A 22,078-nucleotide genomic window follows, 5' to 3' on the forward strand; every position below is an offset into this window, starting at 1 on the left:
ACAAGGACCCAAAACCAAAGGAGCATTCAAGAAGGGCTCATATAAATGCGGCACATGCAGCACATGCAGTTTCATGCTGAAAAAAGAAGAAATTCGCGACCGTTTTCAAAAAACACATAAAATCAAATCATACATCAATTGCCACACAGAAGGAGTTGTCTATGCCCTCCAATGTCAATGCAATAAAACCTACGTAGGCATGACAACAAGAAAGATCAGAACACGTTTACAAGAACATCTGAGGAACATAAAAAATGCAAGCAAAGACCTTCAAGAAGGCAAAAATCTGACTTCTGTAGCACGTCACTTCCTTAAAAATCATCATTCCAAACAATCCGAACTCAAATGCTTTGGCATTGAAAAAATACAACTAGGTGTACGAGGAGGAAATTTAGAAAACATCCTGCTACAAGCAGAAAGCAAATGGATATTTTTACTCAATACGGTCCAACCATATGGACTAAATGAATATAATAACTTTGTTTCATTTCTGTAATTTACAGAATTCAAAGTGGATTTGAAGCCAAGTATAACATCACATAATGCTTTAAATAAGCAATTAAGATTTAAAACCTACAGAGAATAATACCCAAACGACTCTGTAACAAAATCAATAAACGCTGTTGATAGGATTCCTAATATTCCTATATACAATAATTATGAGCGACACTCTATGTACTTTCTTATCTCTCTAACTTCAATTCATATAATGAACCTAATAGTTCCAGGAATCATAGATTACAATCTTCCTTTTCCCTATCTCATCACTGAGCACAATTTAATGTTACAATTGTCTTACTGTACATCACTCTTAATAAGTTTCCTCTACAATGCACACTATGCTTGACGCAAGTAATATCTCAAGTTTTGTAAATGTCACAATAAATTGTGACAGTTTTCACCTTAACACTCACGTATATACACAACATAAAAGGCTTTTACTAATAATAATTCTTTTTGAACCACACGATCATAATCTTAGGCAACCCTGACACTACTCACAATATAAAATGACCGCACATAATAAACTTCACACGAATCGTCAATTTTGTTTATTGTCACACAATAATAGCACACTAACACCACAATTCCTTCATCAATCTTCGCTGGTAACACCAGAACCTGAATTAATATAATAAACGTTATTAAGTGTTTGAGAGATGTACATTAGAATACTGAACATCTAACTATTTCTGTTTCTCTCCTGATTGGGTATCAGGAGGTTCCAGATTCATAGAGCTAGCATATGTACATACACATAGGACTGCAATATATGGACACTGAGCTTATAAAAGCATTATTCAACATACGTTTAAATGGCAAAAGATACACACTATGCAATGTGCCGTTGGTAAACACTAACGTCACGAAATTTTAAATGTTTATCTAACTTTTAATCTAAGTATTCTCTATTCGTCTGAAGCTGTCCACAATAATGCAAATGTTTGCTATTAATTTGTTAGTCAATAAATGTGCTTCTTTATCGTACCCAGCCATTTAACAGTTAACTATCACAGTGACTATCCTGCTAATCCCCTCCTCATTATGACACATACACCTCAAGCGTCATTGATAGGTCAGAAGGTGTATGCACGCCTTTTGTGGGTGTGATTCTAAGCAGCCTTAAATAGCCGACTACTGAGCGGCGCGTTCACCTTTGAAAAAGCCACGCTAAGTGGCGAAACATGTTAGGGACGTTAGGGCAATGGTGAGGAGTCCTAGGAGCTCCTGTGTTTTAGACTAGCCTTAAGCTACCGAACTTTTACTGTAGTCATTAGATGGAGTAACTCTCTCCTTCATTAAGAATTATCACGAAATCACAATTTCAGTTATCTGAGTTATCCTGCATAAATTTATAAGTGTGTTTGAGAGTGAATGCATGGGACCCTAGCCCAGTACGCTGAAGTGAATAATTTACATGAGAACTGAGTGTGTAAGGACGTGTTTGGCCGAGACACGGCACGACTAATACAATTCAGTTTCAACTGAGTCCACGCTACTCACACCTGACTGATACCTTACCCATTTAAACACCGCACGGCTGTCATTTATTTAGCTCTATTAAAGCCCATGCTACAAATTACTAACCGGCACTTCACTTGCCTTACTAAGTCTAGTAACATATATGAGAACTAAGTGGGTGACAGGTATTGGATCTAGACACTACACGACTTATGTCCATTCAGTTTCGACTGAATTTACGCTATTCACTTCTGACTGTGACTATATTTACTTAGACGCCGCACGGCTAATGTCTGCTGATCTATTTGGAGCCCACGCCACAAATAGCTGACTGGCACTTTATTTACCTCGTACTATTCACAGTGATTTGGGTTAACACTATAGTAGTGCATACCGGCTAAACAATATTGAGCTCATACAGCTCACATCTGACTGGTATTTCAATTGAGTCACTATATTGCGTATCATCATAACGCTAGTCTATTAAGCTCATATATGATAATACCTAATCAGTCATGGTTTAACTACCTGTCTAAATAAAAGTGGTCTTACCCTTTACTTTATTCTCGCACACACGTATCAATATAGAGTGCTCAGCCAACCTATCACTACTACTGGTAATTTACAAGTTATGTATAACAGTAGATAGGTATAATAGGCTTGCATGCAAGCAGGTATAACTGCTTAACTGAACCATTAATTCGCTCATTATATTTCTATATACTACAGTCGGTACTTAAGTGTGGTTTTAATGATTTTTCCTATTTTAATTGTAAAACCCAATAAAAGTTATATTTTAATGTAGTGTCTATTCCTATTCCCACATTCCAATCTTGGATCAGCAACTAAGTGATTACTATTTGCAACTATTCCGTAATTTGACCTAGGAGTGCAACCCAAGTGTATGCTTTTTTCTGTAATTCCAATACTCATACTCATACACCATGCACCCATATCTTGCCGTACTATAGTGGCATAATTGAAGATATAAATAGGTCTATTACACATAGGTAGTGCCATTGGTAACTTTTTCAAATTAAACGTCTTTATGTATTTATATGTGTATATATATATATATATATATATATATATATATATATATGTATGTGTGTGTGTACCATATGTCTTTATGTATTTATATGTGTATATATATATATATATGTATGTGTGTGTGTGTGTGTATATATATATATATATATATATATATGTATGTGTGTGTGTACCATATGTCTTTATGTATTTATATGTGTATATATATATATGTATGTGTGTGTGTACCATATGTCTTTATGTATTTATATGTGTATATATATATATGTATGTGTGTGTGTACCATATGTCTTTATGTATTTATATGTGTATATATATATGTATATATGTGTGTGTGTACCATATGTCTTTATGTATTTATATGTGTATATATATATATATATATATATATATATATATATATATATGTATGTGTGTGTGTACCATATGTCTTTATGTATTTATATGTGTGTATATATATATATATGTATGTGTGTGTGTACCATATGTCTTTATGTATTTATATGTGTATATATATATATATATATATATATATATATGTATGTGTGTGTGTACCATATGTCTTTATGTATTTATATGTGTATATATATATATATATATATATATATATGTATGTGTGTGTGTACCATATGTCTTTATGTATTTATATGTGTATATATATATATATATGTATGTGTGTGTGTACCATATGTCTTTATGTATTTATATGTGTATATATATGTATATATGTGTGTGTGTACCATATGTCTTTATGTATTTATATGTGTATATATATATATATATGTATGTGTGTGTGTACCATATGTCTTTATGTATTTATATGTGTGTATATATATATATATATGTATGTGTGTGTGTACCATATGTCTTTATGTATTTATATGTGTATATATATATATGTATGTGTGTGTGTACCATATGTCTTAATGTATTTATATGTGTATATATATATATATATGTATGTGTGTGTGTACCATATGTCTTTATGTATTTATATGTGTATATATATATATATATGTATGTATGTGTGTACCATATGTCTTTATGTATTTATATGTGTGTATATATATATATATATATATATATATATACGTGTGTGTGTGTGTACCATATGTCTTTATGTATTTATATGTGTATATATATATATATATATATATATATATACACGTGTGTGTGTGTGTACCATATGTCTTTATGTATTTATATGTGTATATATGTATTTACATATATACACATATAAACACATAAATACATATGAACACACATAAGACTTATATATATATATGTATTGGAGCCCTTTGCAGTTAAGTATATGAAAACCTGTAAAATCATATTTATGCAATATTCATTTTTAATAAAGTGTTATACAGTGTATTTACTGTAAATATTTTACATTCCAATGTTCTGCACATAGCAGAACATGTTCTATGTATTTATAAATATATATTCCTATATATCTGTTTATATCCATACCTATATATAATCATATAGATATACCTATATATATATATATATATATATATATATATATATATATATATATATATATTGTACCAAAATACCATCAGATATATGTAGAAATATGTATTTATGAATAAATAGAACATATTCTGCTATGCAAAGAACATTGGAATAGGAAATACTCTAAGTTCGGCTCATAATACGAGAGCAACCCGACGCGCACAAAAAGCTTACTTCTAGCGGAGTTAATACTGGAGCGGGAGCGTTAAATAGCGCTCCACTTGTAATATGGCCCAAAATGTTTATCTAAAAGGAAACTAAAGAAACATTGCAATATACATTACATACATTACTTATTTTTCCTGCTTTTGCTGTAAAATATATCTCAAAATTGTGCTTGTTCCACTTCCTCTTAGATAGTTTGCTGGACATGAGTCTGTAACATTCTAAGCAATGATTGGTTAAATCATACCACAAGCTTATTTACTTTTGTCCGTAATTGGCCACAGCAAAGAAGATGGATTTCACGTCTTTTTTAAGTGGGGTCTATACCTGGACTGCTTTTAATCTGCAAAACCTTATAAACCGTGCTAAGATAATGACAGTGTTAAATTATTTAAAAATATTGCTTTCTGAACGGTGGTGCTTAAAGGGATATAAAAATCAAAATAAAAATGTCATGGTTCAGATAGGGCATGTCATTTTAAGAGACTTTCAATTTACTTCTTTCAAATTTACTTTTTTCGCTTACAATCCTTTTTTAAAAAGTATACCTGCATTATTGAGAACTAGATGGTAACTGGTGGATACATACATATGCCTGTTGTCATAGGCTCACCATATATGTCCAGCTACATCTCAGCAGTGCATTGCTAATTTAAAGCTTACTTTAACTATGTGTTTAACCCACTGCAGTTATATGAGACAATGCAATAATAAAAGGCTCTAATACATTTTCTTTTTCCACTGATAAATGCAATGATTCTATATTCAAAGGGGCTCAGCCACTAGCCAATGTTTATATTAGCACACACCAAAACCTCACAATGAATTCAACCCATCTGTACGACCAAAATTTAACCCAACAATACTACCTGCAAATATGTTGCTGATGGTCTTCCATTATTCAGTAATTCCATTGGTTATTGGGGTAAAAACTAACAATTTGTGTGCTATCTGCTAATGACAGAGAATGACTAATCATTAATTACACAGAAGTTAAAGGGATATGAATCAGTCTGTTACATTGTTGTAATAAAAAACACTGCAAGATGTATTATTTATGATTTTAAAAGGATTTTGCCTTTTATTTATTGTTAGCATAATTTGTGCAGGGTCCATTACTTCCTGTCACAGCGCCACAAGGGGGGCTGGGGTCTCTACAGGACGGTATATATAGTTTCACATCATAAATCTTCTGGCTTACTGTTCAGTGAATGCTAGAGAAACTGGAAGTTTCTTAACCATGCTCAGAAGAGGCAGGATGCAACTTAAGTTCTCAGTATGTCTGCTGTCTTATCTAGCTGCAGGTATTAGCAACACTGAGAATTTCCAAGTGTTTTTTTTGCAAGAAAACAAGTCTGTTGTTTTTAACACAATCTGTTTATTTTTATGTTTACTTTGATTTAAAGGGACAGTCTAGGCAAAATTAAACTTTCATGATTCAGATAGGGCATGCAAATTTAAACAACAATCCAATTTACTTTTATCATAAAATTTGTTTTGCTCTCTTGGTATTCTTTGTGGAAAGCTATACCTAAGTAGGGTCATATGCTAATTTATAAGCTTTTGAACTGCCTCTTATGTCAGTGCATTTTGACAGTTTTTGACAGTTAGACTTTGCTAGTTCACGTGTGTCATATAGATAACATTGTGCTCACTCTAGTGGAGTAATTTAAGAGTCAGCACTTATTGGCTAAAATACAAGTCTGTCAAAAACTGAGATAAGGGGGCAGTCTGCAGTGGCTTAGATACCAGGTAATCACAGAAGTAAAAAGGTATATTAATATAACAGTGTTATGCAAAACTGGTAATGGGTAATAAAGAGTAGACTGTTCTTTTAACATATACAGTATATCACACCCCTCACATTTTTGTAAATATTTTATTATTTCTTTTCATGTGACAACACTGAAGAAATGACACTTTGCTACAATGTAAAGTAATGAGTGTACAGCCTGTATAACAGTGAAAATGTGCTGTTCCCTCAAAATAACTCAACACACAGCAGCCATTAATGTCTAAATCGTTGGCAACAAAAGTAAGTACACCCCTAAGTGGAAATGTCCAAATTGGGCCCAAAGTGTCAATATTTTGTGTGGCCACCATTATTTTCAAGCACTGCTTTAACCCTCTTGAGCATGGAGTTCACAAGAGCTTCACAAGTTGCCACTGGAGTCTTCTTCCACTCCTCCATGACGACATCACAGAGCTGGTGGATGTTAGAGACCTTGTACTCCCCCACCTTCCATTTGAGGATGCCGCACAGATGTTCAATAGGGTTTAGGTCTGGAGACATGCTTTGCCAGTCCATCACCTTTACCCTCAGCTTCTTTAGCAAGGCAATGGTCTTCTTGGAGGTGTGCTTGGGGGTCGTTATCATGTTGAAATACTGCCCTGTGGCCCAGTCTCCTAAGGGAGGGGATCATGCTCTGCTTTAGTATGTCACAGTACATGTTGGCATTTATGGTTCCCTCAATGAACAGTAGCTCCCCAGTGCTGGCAGCACTCATGAAGGCCCAGACAATGACACTCCCACCACCATGCTTGACTGTAGGCAAGACACACTTGTCTTTGTACTCCTCACCTGTTTTTTTGCCACACATGCTTGACACCATCTGAACCAAATAACTTTATCTTGGTCTCATCGGACCACAGGACATGGTTCCAGTAATCCATGTCCTTACTCTGCTTGTCTTCAGCTAACTGTTTGTGGGCTTTTTTGAGCATCATCTTTAGAAGAGGCTTCCTTCTGGGACTAATTTGATGCAGTGTGCGGCGTATGGGCTGAGCACTGACAGGCTAACCCCCTACCCCTTCAGCAATGCTGGCTGCACTCTATTTCCCAAAGACAACCTCTGGATATGACTCTGAGCACGTACACTCAACTTCTTTGGTCGACCATGGCGAGGCTTGTTCTGAGTGAAACCTGTCCTGTGAAACCGCTGTATGATCTTGCTCACCGTGCTGCAGCTCAGTTTCAGGGTCTTGGCAATCTTCTTATAGCCTAGGCCATCTTTATGTAGAGCAACAATTCTTTTTTTCAGATCCTCAGAGAGTTCTTTGCCATGAGGTGCCATGTTAAACGTCCAGTGACCAGTATGAGAGAGTGTGAGAGCTATAGCACCAAATTTAATACACCTGCTCCCCATTCAAACCTGAGACCTTGTAACACTAACGAGTCACATGACACAGAGGAGGGAAAATTGCCAATTGGGCCCAATTTGGACATTTCCACTTAGGGGTGTACTCACTTTTGTTGCCAACGGTTTAGACATTAATGGCTGTGTTTAGAGTTATTTTGAGGGGACAGCAAATTTACACTGTTATACAGGCTGTACACTCACTACTTTACATTGTGGCAAAGTGTCATTTCTTCAGTGTTACATGAAAAGATATAATAACATTTTTACAAAAATGTGAGGGGTGCACTAACTTTTGTGAGATACTGTATATGCTTTTTTTTAAACTTATGGAGCACTGTTTCATGTAACTTTAAAAGCCTTCAAATAATGCATTTAAAAAAAAAAAACATTTTGATGCTTTTGTTTTCTTATGAGAAATGAGAGATATATAGTTCAGAAAATGCCTAGAAAAGCTAGGTGCATAGGAACGGAAATCCGGAAGACTTTAAACTGTTTTATGACACTCCTTTGTAAAACTGTTACAATACTATTTATGACTGGAAACTGTCTAAAGGTTTGTTTAAACAAAGCAAATAGGCTGAAGCCTTCAACGAGGTATTTCCTTTTATATTTTTTTAGGGCAGGGGTGCAGTAGGCTCATCCTGCAACTTTACGGTGTGTATTTAAGGGACATTGTAGAATCTGAAAAGGCACAACACAGCTTTTCAAATTGTGTCAGAAGCAAGCTTGCAATGTACTTGTGTTTCAAATTGGTTTTCAATAAAAATGATCACTACTTTAGACATACATTTTACATACAAATTTACAGTATGTCTAAAGCACCTCTTGTTCCCAGTCGAACATGTCGTGTGCGCCACCAGTTATACTTATTGGGCCCCATGCACGAAGCTGGTGTGGACAACGTTCCCAACTTGAGAACCTGTGCACCCGGCTTTGCAATGAACTGGCAGAGAACACTGTATGTATGCTGCCTGTATGTACCATTATACACTCACTAGTCTGTGTAATGCCGGGGCGATTTCTATCCGCCAACTATAGGTGGTGAAGATGGAAGGAAGCAGCAGTCTGATTCGCTTCTCAATACATGGAGATGGAGCCCATTGTAATGCCACTGGATCGTAAAGTGGCACAATCAGGGAATGTGAGTGCATGAGAACTACAGCTGTATGCTTCATGTGCACAGTAAATAAATGTAATTAAAGGGATAGGAAAGTCAAAAGTAAACTTGCGTGATTTAGATAGAGACACTTTTTAAATTGACTTCTATTTTCAAATGTGCTTTGTTTTCTTCATATCACTTGTTGAAAAAGAATACGCACATATCCTACACGAGTGGGAGCTAGCTGCTGAATGGTGCCGGCACACATTTGTCTGTTGTGACTGGCTGGCTAGATGTGTTTATCTAGCTTCCAGTAGTGCAATGCTGTTCCTTCAACAAAGGATAACAAGATAATTAAGCAAATTTGATGATAGAAGTAAATGGAAAAGTTGTTTCAAATTGTATGTTCTATCCACATCATGAAAGAAAGTTTTGGAGTTTACTGTCCCTTTAAGATAGCAAAATTCCTTCCAATAGAATCTGAAATGCACTGCTGTGAAATACGAATTCTACTACAATACCCTACGAGGTATTATATAAACTTTAATCATTTGTCATTATTATTTGATATATTTAGTCCATTTTTTGTACTGAGATTCTATGTAGGTGCATAATCTGCTGTAAGTTGGTGTTTTTACTTTAAATTCTAAATTAAACTTTATTAAGTCAAAACTAAACAGAACATGCAATTTTAAGAGGCTTTTCAATTTACTTATATTATCAAATGTATATTGTTCTCGTGTTATCCTTTGTTGAAAAGCATACATAGGTAGGCTCAGGAGCAGCCATGCACTACTGGGACCTAGCTGCTGAATGGTGACTATACACATATACCTCTTGTCATTGGTTCACCCAATGTGTTCAACAAGCCCCCAATGCTGACTTTATCTATTATTATTATTATTATTATTATCATAATTTATTTATATAGCGCTGCAAAATTCTCTAACCCTGGGTACAGAGATATAAGTATGCCATGAAGATTTGTGATAAGATGCAAAAATATAACAGACTAAACAAAACTAGTACATGAGAAGATGATCCGTAGAGCTTACAGTTTACATGTGTGCTGAACCCCTTTACAGGAGCTAAACACAAATTTATAAGCAAGCAATAGCGCAATAGTAAAACAATCAACACATTTCAGCATTTTCTTTTGCACTACTACGATCCTTTAAATAAAACACCTTACCTTAAAGGGATAGTAAAGTCCAAATTAAACTTACATGATAGGATAGGACATGTAATTTTAAACAACATTCTAATTTACTTTTATGATCAAATTTGCTTTGTTCTCTTGTTATTCTTAGTTGAAAGCTAACTAGGTTTATATGCTAATTTCTAAGCCCTTGCAGGCTGCCTCTTATCTGAATGCATTTGACAGTTTTTCACAGCTAGAGGGCATAAGTTCATGTGTTTCATATAAATAACATTGTGCTCATGCACGTGGAGTTATTTAAGAGTCAGCACTAATTGGCTAAAATGCAAGCCTGTAAAAAGATCTGAGATAAGGGGGCAGTCTGCAGAAGCTTAGATACAAGGTAATTTGAGAGGTAAAAAGTATATTTCTATAACAAACTGGAGAATGGTAAATAATGGGATTATCTATCATTTTGAACAATAAAAGTTTTGGCATTTACTATCCCTTTAAATTTTAAATTTCCTTATATTCATCTGAACTTTTTTTACATTTATTTTTTTTGTATAAATATCATCAGATTCAAGCAAAAATGTTAATATTTTAATATCACTCTTCGTATCAATGTTAGCACAAAGGGAGTGGTGCGGGTGGAGAGGACTTGTACCTTTCAGCCTGGAGGGAAGTCACATTTTATTGTTCTATGATCCAGGGATCCAACTTCAAAGTGTTTTTTTTTTTGTTTTTTATACCAGGATATTGAAATAGCCCAAGGGCATCTGCCTCCACTTCCTCCACCACACTAGTGGTCAGTCACTTTAAACAAGTTACAGTGTCTTAATCACTATATGGCAGCAGTTTTGCAAGAATGCTATTAGACATTGTACAAACACTACTTGTTATCTAGTGCTCTAGTGCATTGTTGCCATCTGCTGCCATATAGTGCTCCTGACAACTTGACAAATGAGGTATGCTCTTACACAAAGGATGCCAAGAGAATGAAGTAAACTGGAAGGAATATGAGCTGATGTGATTGGCCTTTTTCCTCACATTTTGTATCGGTTTTGGTTAGATATCTGAGCCTCTTTATTTGCCACTTCCGTGTAGTGTTTTCATGTTTAATCAGGCTTAGATTTAAGACTGGGCATACTGGGCAAATACACCCGAGCCGTCAACCGCAAATACGCCGCAATTTTGCAGCATAATTGTTGCGAGCTTGATACGAACTAGTTATTAAAGCCTACAGACCGGCAAAAGTTGACATTTGTGACATAACATACGATCCGCCGGTCTCAATCTGACGCAGATCGATGCTTGCGTCACTACAGATGTTCCGAATACACATTCGGCTCTATTAGATACCTTTTCCCATTTATCAAATTTCTAACAGCTACGCTCGCGGCTATTCTGGCCCAGCGTACCTGGTTTTCAATCCGCCACCTTTGAGGCCGCGGATGCCATAGAAATCAATGGGAGTCTGAAAGCACCGAAAGCTTATTTTCGATGCTGCGAGATATCCCATTGATTTATATGGTTGAAAACAAGTAACGTTTACACCTAACACCCTTACATAAGCCCTGAGTCTAAACACCCCTAATCTGCCGCCCCCGACATCGCTGCCACCTACATAATGTTATTAACCCATATTCCACCGCTCCCTGACCCCCCGCAACCTAAATAAATGTATTAACCCCTATCCCACCGCTCCCGGACCCCGTCGCAACCTAAATAAATGTATTAACCCCTAACCTCTGGCCTCCTACATCACTACCACTAACTAAACCTATTAACCCCTAAACTGCCAGCCCCCCACATCGCCATAAACTAAATTAAGCTATTAACCCCTAAACCTAACAACCCACTAACTTTAAATTAAAATTACAACTTCCCTATCTTCAAATAAATTTAAACTTACCTGTAGAATTAAAAGAAACTAATTTTAAACTATTAATTAACCTACCCTAACTATTATACTACAATTAAATTAAACTACCAATTAAATTAACTAAATTAGATATTAAAAAACCCTAACCCTACTCAAATTATTTAAATCTACTATTAAACATTATTAAAAATTACTAAATTACCAAAAAAACCCTGCTAAGTTACAAAAAATAAAAAACACTGAATTACGAAAAAAACAAACCACATTATCAAAAATAAAAAAGAATTACACCTAATCTAATAGCCCAATCAAAATATAAAAGCCCCCCAAAATAGATAAACCCCTAGCCTACAATGAACTACCATTGGCCCTTAAAAGGTAAAAAATCAGCTCTTTTACCTGTAATAAAAAATACAAACACCCCCCCAACAGTAAAACCCACCACACACCCAACCAACCCCTCCAAATAAAAAACCCTATCTAAAGTAACCTAAGCTCCCCATTGCCCTGAAAAGGGCATTTGTATGGGCATTGCCCTTAAAAGGGCATTTAGCTCTTTTACGTGCCCAGACCCTAATCTAAAAATAAAACCCACCCAAAAAAAACTTAACCCAAAATAAACCTAACACTAACCCCCGACGATCCACTTACTGAATTTTTGATCCACTAACCCCCGACGGATCCACTTACTTATTGAAGTCCCGCTTGAAGGATCCATCCAGCCGGCAAGAAGTCTTCATCCGGGCGGCCTCTTCCATCTTCATCCAGCCAGCGAAGTCCTCATCCAGGCAGCAAGAAGTCTTCATCCATCCGTCGCTGAGCGTGTCCATACTGAAGACATCCGGCGTGGAGCACCTCTTCATATGGTCGCCTCCGTAAACTGGAACTTCAATGCAAGTGATGTCATCCAAGATGGCGTCCCTTGCATTCCTATTAGCTGAAAGGTTCCAATCAGCCAATAGATTTGAGCAGCTCTCATCCTATTAGCTGTTCCAATCAGCCAATAGGATGAGGGCTCAATCCTATTGGCAGATTGGAACAGCCAATAGGATGAGAGCTGCTCAAATCCGATTGGCTGATTGGAACCGCCAATAGGATTTTAGCAGCTCTTATTCTATTTGCTGATTGGAACAGCCAATAGGATGAGAGCTGCTCAAATCCTATTTGCTGATTGGAACAGCCAATGGGATTTTAGAAGCTCTAATCCTATTGGCTGATTGGAACCTTCCAGAAAATAAAAATGCAAGGGACGCCATCTTGGATGACGTCACTTGCATTGAAGTTCCAGTTTACAGCGGCGACCGTATGAAGTGGAGCTCTGCACTGGATGTATCCAGGATGGACCCGCTCCGCGCCGGATGGATGAAGATAGAAGATGCCGTCTGGATTATGACTTCTTGCCGCCTGGATGAAGACTTCGCCGGCTGGATGAAGATGGAAGAGGCCGCCCGGATGAAGACTTCTTGCCGGCTGGATGGATCCTTCAAGAGGAACTTCAATAACTGTAAGTGGATCCTCAGGGGTTAGTGTTAGGTTTATTTAAGGGTTTTTTGGGTGGGTTTTATTTTTAGATTAGGGTCTGAGCATGTAAAAGAGCTAAATGCCCTTTTAAGGGCAATACCCATACAAATGCCCTTTTCAGGGCAATGGGGAGCTTAGGTTATTTTAGATAGGGTTTTTATTTGGGGGGTTGGTTGGTTGGGTGGTGGGTTTTACTGTTGGGGGGGTGTTTGTATTTTTTATTACAGGTAAAAGAGCTGATGTCTTTGGGGAAATGCCCCACAAAAGGCCCTTTTAAGGGCCATTGGTAGTTTATTGTAGGCTAGGTTTTTTTTTTTATTTTGGGGGGGCTTTTTATTTTGATAGGGCTATTAGATTAGATGTAATTATTTTTTTCTCTCTCGTAATTTAGTGTTTTTTTATTTTTATAACAGCGTTTATTTTTTTTGGTAATTTAGTAATTTTTAATAATGTTTAATAGTAGATTTAAATAATTTGCGTAGGGTTAGGGTTTTTAAATATGTAATTTAGTTAATTTAATTGGTAGTTTAATTTAATTGTAGTATAATAGTTAGGGTAGGTTAATTAATAGTTTAAAATTAGTTTCTTTTATTTCTACAAGAAAGTTTACATTTATTTGAAGATAGGGATGTTGTAATTTTAATTTAAAGTTAGCGGGTTGTTAGGTTTAGGGGTTAATAGCTTAATTTAGTTTATGGCGATGTGGGGGGCTGGCGGTTTAGGGGTTAATAGGTTTAGTTAGTGGTAGTGATGTGGGAGGCCAGAGGTTTAGGGGTTAATACATTTATTTAGGTTGCGTCGGGGTCCAGGAGCGGCGGGATAGGGGTTAATACATTTATTTAGGTTGCAGAGGGGTCCGGGAGATGTGGGATAGGGGTTAATACATTTATTTAGGTTGCGGGGGTCCAGGAGCGGCAGGATATGGGTTAATAACTTTAATTAGGTTGCGGCGGGGTCCGGGAGTGGCGGGATAGGGGTTAATAATTAGGTGGCGGCGGGGTTCCGGGAGCAGCGGGATAGGGGTTAAACATTTTAGTATAGTGGTGGCGTTTAGTGACAGGGTATAAATAAAGTTGGCAAAAAGCCGAATGGATGCGAGATGAATGACTGCTAGTTAACAACAGTCCGATGCTCATCGCCCCATACTTGGTGCGCATATTTTTGCCGGCTTTTTTAATAAATATGGAGATCATATTCAGGTCCGCTGCCACGATGTTAGGCGATGTTAGGCGTGTGTATTGGTGCCGGCGAATGCAACATAGTTGAGGCTTTGATAAATATTCCCCAATATGTTCTTTTATTCAGTATATTGAATATTATTATACTGATGTATTTGATTAAAGGTGTCAACGTATTTCAATAAAGCAGACAAAATAAACATGCGCGTTTTATAACTAATTATATTATGTCTGCTTTATTAACGTTCACTGCTTTAATCAAATACATCAGTATAATAATATTCAGTATAATAATATTCAATATACAGAATAAAAGAACACAGTTGTAGGAAGACATTTTTGGCACTGATACAGTATTTTGATCTCCCCAGCTAGTGCCAAAATTGTGGACGGTGTACTATAATATTTGCTGACTGCGACAGTGAGCGCATGCGTACAAGGGGTATTTGCAAGTTTATTATAGGCGTTGCGCTCTAATATTTGCTGACTGCGGGAGTGAGCGCATGCATGCAAAGGGTATTAGCAAGTTTATTGTAGGCGTGGCCATAAGCGTTACGTAGGTAGGCAAACGTAACGCAGTAGGCAAACACAACAGAACACCGGCACAGCTCCGGTGTTTGCTAAAAGTCCTGACACTCAATTCAGTTTTGCTTTTGTAACGTGCACTGTATAGTGAGAGATACCACGCTGCACTCCAGACAACAGCAGAGCTTAATTAAGGGTCATGACTTTGAGCAGACTCCTAAGCTGTGCCGGTCCTGATTCCTTACTGATACCACTGTGCACGGGAATAATAAAGGCGAACAGGCTCAGAGCTTCCAATGGCGGCCAGATAGCCCCTGATATGATCTAGTGCAGAGGTTATCAAACTTGGCTCTCCAGACCAGAGGTTTTGAAACTACATTTTCAATGATCCTCAGCCAGCTTCAAGTGTATGAGCATCATGGGAAATGTAGTTCCAAAACCTCTGGAGAGCCAAGGTTGCCCACGCCTGATCTAGTGGAATGTCCCGTCCTTCAAGCACTTCAAGTACAGTGTGCATTCCAAGCTTGGGACGCAAAACTGTTCCTTCCATCCACCTTGATAGTTTAAAAACTTAGAGAGAAGATATCTCTGATGAAATGGTTCTTTTATACAGTAGAGCATCACAAAGATAAAGTGCAAGATTGTTTTTAACATATTCTATTGGGATTTTTTATACACGTTTAAACAGTGAATTTAAATTGTAATACCAACTAGGGGGCGCTCACCAACAAAATAAGAAAAGCAAAATAAAATAGTCTCTATATGAGATAAATATATATGTATCAAATATATGTATCAAATATATAATCACACAAAATTCCCTTTGTATGTGTAATGATACATTAAACACCAACTACCATATATACAACAGATAGATATACAGGCACGCTGGAGTCCAATCTTCAGCAAATTACTTCCAGGGCTTTAACTCCTAAAGAGCAGGTGTGTCACATCCACGTCTGAGAATACAAACAAAACATAGGAGGCGCCTTATGGTGTAGTATATTCAGGGATCAAGTTCTACAAAAACAATTGTGGGAAGTCACCAAGACTTCCACCCCCCCGCCACAATTAATATTATTTTATACACACACACACTGTATTTATATTATATAATCTATACACTTTGGTTAATGAAATCAAATTAAAACCAAGGAAGGGTTGAATGGTTGCCTTTCGGCCTGAGACGACTCCTCTGTCACAGAGTCTCTCCCACTTAAGGTGCAATAGTCCTATTTCTGCTAAGGGGAGCTAAATAACCCCAGAGCAAGCCACCCAGAAATGTAAGCATCATGTGTTCCACACAGTGCGGGGTGATCACACAGCAGGACCGCTGACAGGCTTGCATTTAATACATTGTAGAAAGTGTTACTGCCCATTACTAGAGAATCTAACTAACCCTCTAACAGACTGTGTTCCAGCTCCTCCCACCAGCAGCAGCAGTGTTTACTGAAGTGTTTATGTACTTTCCAGGGGGAACTTAGTTCCACCTGCAAATATAGTGCAGGAATTCCATTCCCATGCGTTCCCGCCGGACTTGACCTCTGAGTATATTTGAAAAATAGATAAAGACAAACAGGAATAAAAAAGGTTCACTCACATGTGTAGAGTGCACTAAATATAAGTGCAGGTATGCTGGCTCCTTAGAACTGCCCAATAAGCTCATACAATGGTCACAGACCCATGATAATAGCATGATGGGTGTACTTTAATTTTTCATTTTTACGTCTATTTTACACTATGTAGATTTTAATATTTGGTAATGTTGCAATATATAGTTTTTAATTGATGACCATGGATACAAAAGAAAAAATGTTCATGGACAGTTTGGAGAGGGTGGGTCTTTATTTTTTGCATTCTGATTTGGTGTGGGGATGGGGGGTATTGTACTTTGATTGGTCTAGAGGGACTTTATATACAGGGGTCCGATTATATATAACTTCAAGCATGATGAAACAGCTATGTACAAGCTGTGAAACGCGTCACTCTTTTAATAAAATACTTTTTTATTCACACTCCTGTGCTATATGCTGATGCGCTACTAGACATTGTTTTAGGAGCCCCACAGATGCTAAGATGAAATACATTTTTTCTACTATATGCCCTATCTGGAAGCTGGACCCCATAATGAGGAAAGATTTGTGTAGCCTTACCGGGCAGCTGTGAGGACCCAGTACACTTGCACTTAAATTTAGTGCACCCTACACATGTGAGTGAGCCTTTTTTTATTCCTGTTCGTCTTCATCTATTTATCAAATATACTACACCATAAGGCACCTCCTATCCTATGTTTTGTTTGATATGAACTTGTGCCTAAAGTGGTTGTGGATTGTTTTGGGTGTGCAGCAATATCGAACTTCCACTTTTTTCCCCATCCATATTTGACATTTTTTTGACACTCACCATTGGACTTTTTATTGACATAAATCTATACAAATCTAGTACCATTCGAACCTCCTCTCAACCTCTAGGGGTCGAATCATCATTGTGCGAGCGGGCATCAATAAATGCCGACAGCATACGCTCTCTGCATTTATCATTACATCAGCAGTTCTTGTGAACAGCTGGTGCAAATCCTGCCCCCTGCAGATTCACGGCCAATCGGCCGCTAGCAGGGGGTGTCAAACAACCCGATCGTATTCGATCGGGTTGATTTCTGGAAATGTCTGTCCGCCACCTCAGAGCAGGCGGACAGGTTATGGAGCTTGATAAATATGCCCCATGGAGTTTAATACTGTGAAATTGTATTTATTTAAATTTGCACAATATTGTTAGACTTTGTTTTGATTTGTTTTGTTTTATAAATATTGTTTCAGTAATAAAATGTTTAAATTCTTGCATACATAAGGTGTTTCAGTGCCCTGGGCAATTATACTAGATTCTGTCGGTAGATCGGCTATGCTATCTGTTATAAAGAGCATTTGCACCTTCTTATGCTGTATGTTACAATTTTTAACATGTTATACACTTGTGCTACTTAATTTGTTATTTTTCTACAGCAGTTAAAAAGGAACATATGGGCTATTCGGCGGAATAAGGCTGCATACAATTCTTTAAAGGGATAGTCTAGTCAAAATTAAACTTGTATGATTCAGACAGAGCATGCTTTCTAAAACTTTCTAATGTACTCCTATTATCAATTTGTTATCGTTCGCTTGGTATCTTTATTTAAAAAATCAAGAATGGAAGCTTAGAAACTGGCCCATTTTTGGTTCAGAACCTAGGTAGTGCTTGCTACATTTAGACACCAATCAGCAAGCGCTACCCAGGTGCTGAATCAAAAATGGGCTGCCTCTTAAAGGGATACGAAACACACATTTTTTCTTTCATGATTCAGATAGAGCATGCGATTTTAAGCAACTTTCTTATTTACTCCTATCATCAATTTTTCTTTGTTTTCTTGCTATCTTTATTTGAAAAAGAAGGCATCTAAGCTAAGGATAAGGGGCATTTGGAATTTATGTATTAACGTTGTACTGCTTTTGTGGTGAAATGTAACTTTACAATTGTATTGAAACATAATGTTACTGTGGTTACATTTTTTTATTTTGATGAATTTAAGATCCCACAGTTCAGGGGTGGAGACTTAGGAGACAACTCCTGGCTTTTATTTTTAGCCAATCATAACAGGTTTATGGGTCTAAAAGGGTAGTATCTACCCTAGACTGTAGCTACAACTACGTCTTTGCTAGCCGAAACGCGTCAAAAACAGTCAGTTGAGGAGTAGGCTCCTCTCTGCATCTGCACAGACGCTGTGTGGATCCGCTAACAAAATTGGATTTTATTCTACTTTGAAATAAAGGCTATATTTTACCTTACTATCCGTTGTTGTGAGTGTCCTCCTCTATGCTTTTGGAATTCTATCTAAGCTAAGGAGCCAGACAATTTTTGGTTCAGAACGCTGAACAGCACTTGTGCTCCCAATCTTCCGGCTACTTGTAGGACTAGCCCACTTTTTTAACTATGTTCCTTCTTTGAGGGTGCTCAACCCCATGTTGTTTGACTCTACGTCTGGATAGAGTTTTTTGTGCATAGCCAGTGGAGGTAAAAAACCTCATCCTCTGTCCCAGGCCACTCAGACTTCCCCAGCTACATGGGCCATAACCATTTATGACAGTTCCAGGCAGGCAGGGTATTTTAAAACTGACAAGTATAATGTACTAGTTTGATTTACAAATACATAGTTTGTGACACTTGTGCATTTTCTAAACTTATTGTTATTAAATGGTAAACAATTGAAATGTAATTAAAAACAACAGAACAGAAGTTTTTCAAGTTCACATATAAATAAAGAATAACTCACTTTTGCTCATTAGTCTGCACAGTCACAGTTACTCAAAATAACCGGCACCTCAGCACTAATCATAACATGTAAGTTATACTGTCAGAGAGAAATAACAAACACAGACATGTCCATAGGCACCCAGATGGCACATATTAATGCACTCAAGGAATCTACAATCACACAAAAACAGGCACCCACAGACTTCAACAGGCACCCACAGACAACAGGCACCCACAGACATCAAAAGGCACCATCAAAAGGAACTGCTTCTCTGTGATTGTTGTCCTTCACTCTTGGTTAGTACACACCAGTGAATATGCACTTGTACTGCCTTCCTGTACAAATATGGTAGCAGGTTGTTCTGTACAACAACACTGTGGCATTCATCTTTCCAACTTGCCACCATAGGGCCTCCTATAGGATTGCCGCTACTGACTGGAGGGCCAGAAGGGACCCCTAGATATGTGGGCCTGATTTCAACTAAGACCTCTGAGACCCCCTTAGTTGCACTGCTGCCCAAGGGTCAGGACACAGGGAAACACAAAATTACAGTTTACAGATAGACACAAGGCGATAGCACAAAGGGTGCAGTATACAAGAATATACTACTAGAGGAGACACAACCGGCAGACATTAGCTGACGTGATACATGCAGACCCCAAAAACAGTAATAACCAATGCATACTAACTGCTTAGCTTCCCAGGTGTGAGGCTGTTTGATGCTGTCACAGACCAACACTGCACTGAACGCAAATCTATCAGCAGCCATTTAGCAGCCTACAGAGCCAGCCAATATGAGGTGGACTGGCCCTGATCTCGCTCACAGACACAGCAAGGCAATAATGCTGGAAGCTGGGCAGGGATAAGACAACCAGCACACAACTCTTTCCTTGGCCCAATGGGCAAAAGCGCTGTATGCTCTATGCTCAGTCCAGGCCTGATCCTAGGTTTTAAAGCTGAAATGTTAATAAGTATGAAATTGTTTTTTTGGGGTAAAAATGGGATATTGTTTCCACCTCCAAAGAAGATGAAGCCTCTTAGGGCTGCCAGTTGGTCAGCTCTTAGAAACTAGTGGTTTGATAATTATATGGGTTTTCTATGTATTTAAGTTACTTCACAGTAAGAGCCGGTGGTACTTTGTATGAGCAATGACTCCATTAACATGATACAAGCCACCACCAGCTCTGATGCAAACTATTTAACATGCCGGTGCACACAGCATATCTAGATATGCTCCATGTGTCCATGCACTGAAACCATAATAGCTATAGCTAAAAGGATTTTTTTTTGTAGCAATTGTATTGTAAAAATTCTTATAGTCACTGATGCATATTTTAATTTTGGCTAATATGTCTCTTTAAACTACCACCTACACTGTGATCAAAGGCCGTTCCATAAAACAATTAATGGATGGGTAGGGGCCTGGTGTTCTGTAGGCGGATTTGGGCAGTCTGGGGGCATTACCAGGCGCTTAGGAGGGTGACTAGGCGGGAAGAAACATTAAAGGGACATTAAACACTAAATAAATGCCAGATAGAATGATGCATTCAAAGAAAAGATTAGTCTGAGAATAACATGTAGATGTTGTTTTTAAAGTTTCATTAGCTTTTTAAATATTGACAAAATAAGTGTAAAGTTTTAGTGTCTATTAAACAATGGGAGCTTCCATGTTGGAATGTAGGTTTCCTTCTCTGCTGTGGCCAATTAGGAACAGTTATAAATAGGTCACTACAGTGTGCAGCCAATGGCTGTGTGGAATGTAACAGTGCTCTGCACTTCTATTTCTAACAGAGACTGAAATGCTCAAAATTTCAGAATGGAATTACAGAAAAGGGGGCAAAATAAATACTGAAAGTACTTTGCAGAGTTTTATTTCTATATACGATTTATCATTTTATATTACCATCTCAAAGTGTTTAATATCACTTTAAGAGGGAGGGGATAATTTTGTCCCTCCTCCTCAGTACAGCAGAACTGCAACCTAAAAGATTGGGGTTTTGTATCCTTGTAGAACCGCTATTGACTACTGCGCAGTCTTACACTGACATGGAACACAGGATATTTGAGAGATTTATTTACATATTTAAACAAACATTTATGCTACAGAAAAGGAAATAACTGGTCACACAAGAACCCTAATGCCCTTGGTGCTACGTTCTCTAAAAACAAACAAACATTCTTCCGCTGGATGCCTTACCTTGTCCGTGGTGCTTGCTTGCTCTGTTTTGACTCCAGATTGCAGCCTGTGTCATGCACTGTTGAAGGTTATCTGCCTTCACGCATAGAAGAATGTTCTCCGGTTTGATATCAGTATGGATAATGCAGCATTTTTTGTGCAGAAAGATTAATCCGTGGAGCACCTTTGCAAACCAAATATTTAATATTAAGAGAGGCATCTACACATTACAGAAATATGTTTTGTAGGCACATCTGAGAAAGTGCTTGTTAGGCTAATTTATTGGTACATGTTCTGAAAAAGGCACTTTTTTTATTTTCATAGTTTATCACCAAAATCTGACTGCTGCAAAGTGACTTCATGTAAAGGAATATTAACTTCTGTATATAATACACATAGTAAATATCAATTTTTAAATACTGCATTTCAACAA

At 37.3% G+C, this 22,078-nt stretch overlaps 1 protein-coding gene across 1 annotated transcript in view; it reads right to left on the minus strand.

Moving 5' to 3' along the window:
- The window catches only part of LOC128636346 (SRSF protein kinase 3-like), an 85,588-nt gene that overhangs the window by 35,126 nt on the left and 28,384 nt on the right, over positions 1 to 22,078 (minus strand). The window contains 1 exon segment of the mRNA XM_053689372.1: positions 21,667 to 21,829. Within this exon segment, the coding sequence (XP_053545347.1) occupies positions 21,667 to 21,829 (163 nt within the window).

The sequence above is a fragment of the Bombina bombina genome, chromosome 7 (assembly GCF_027579735.1).
Source record: "Bombina bombina isolate aBomBom1 chromosome 7, aBomBom1.pri, whole genome shotgun sequence".
NCBI lineage: Eukaryota > Metazoa > Chordata > Amphibia > Anura > Bombinatoridae > Bombina > Bombina bombina.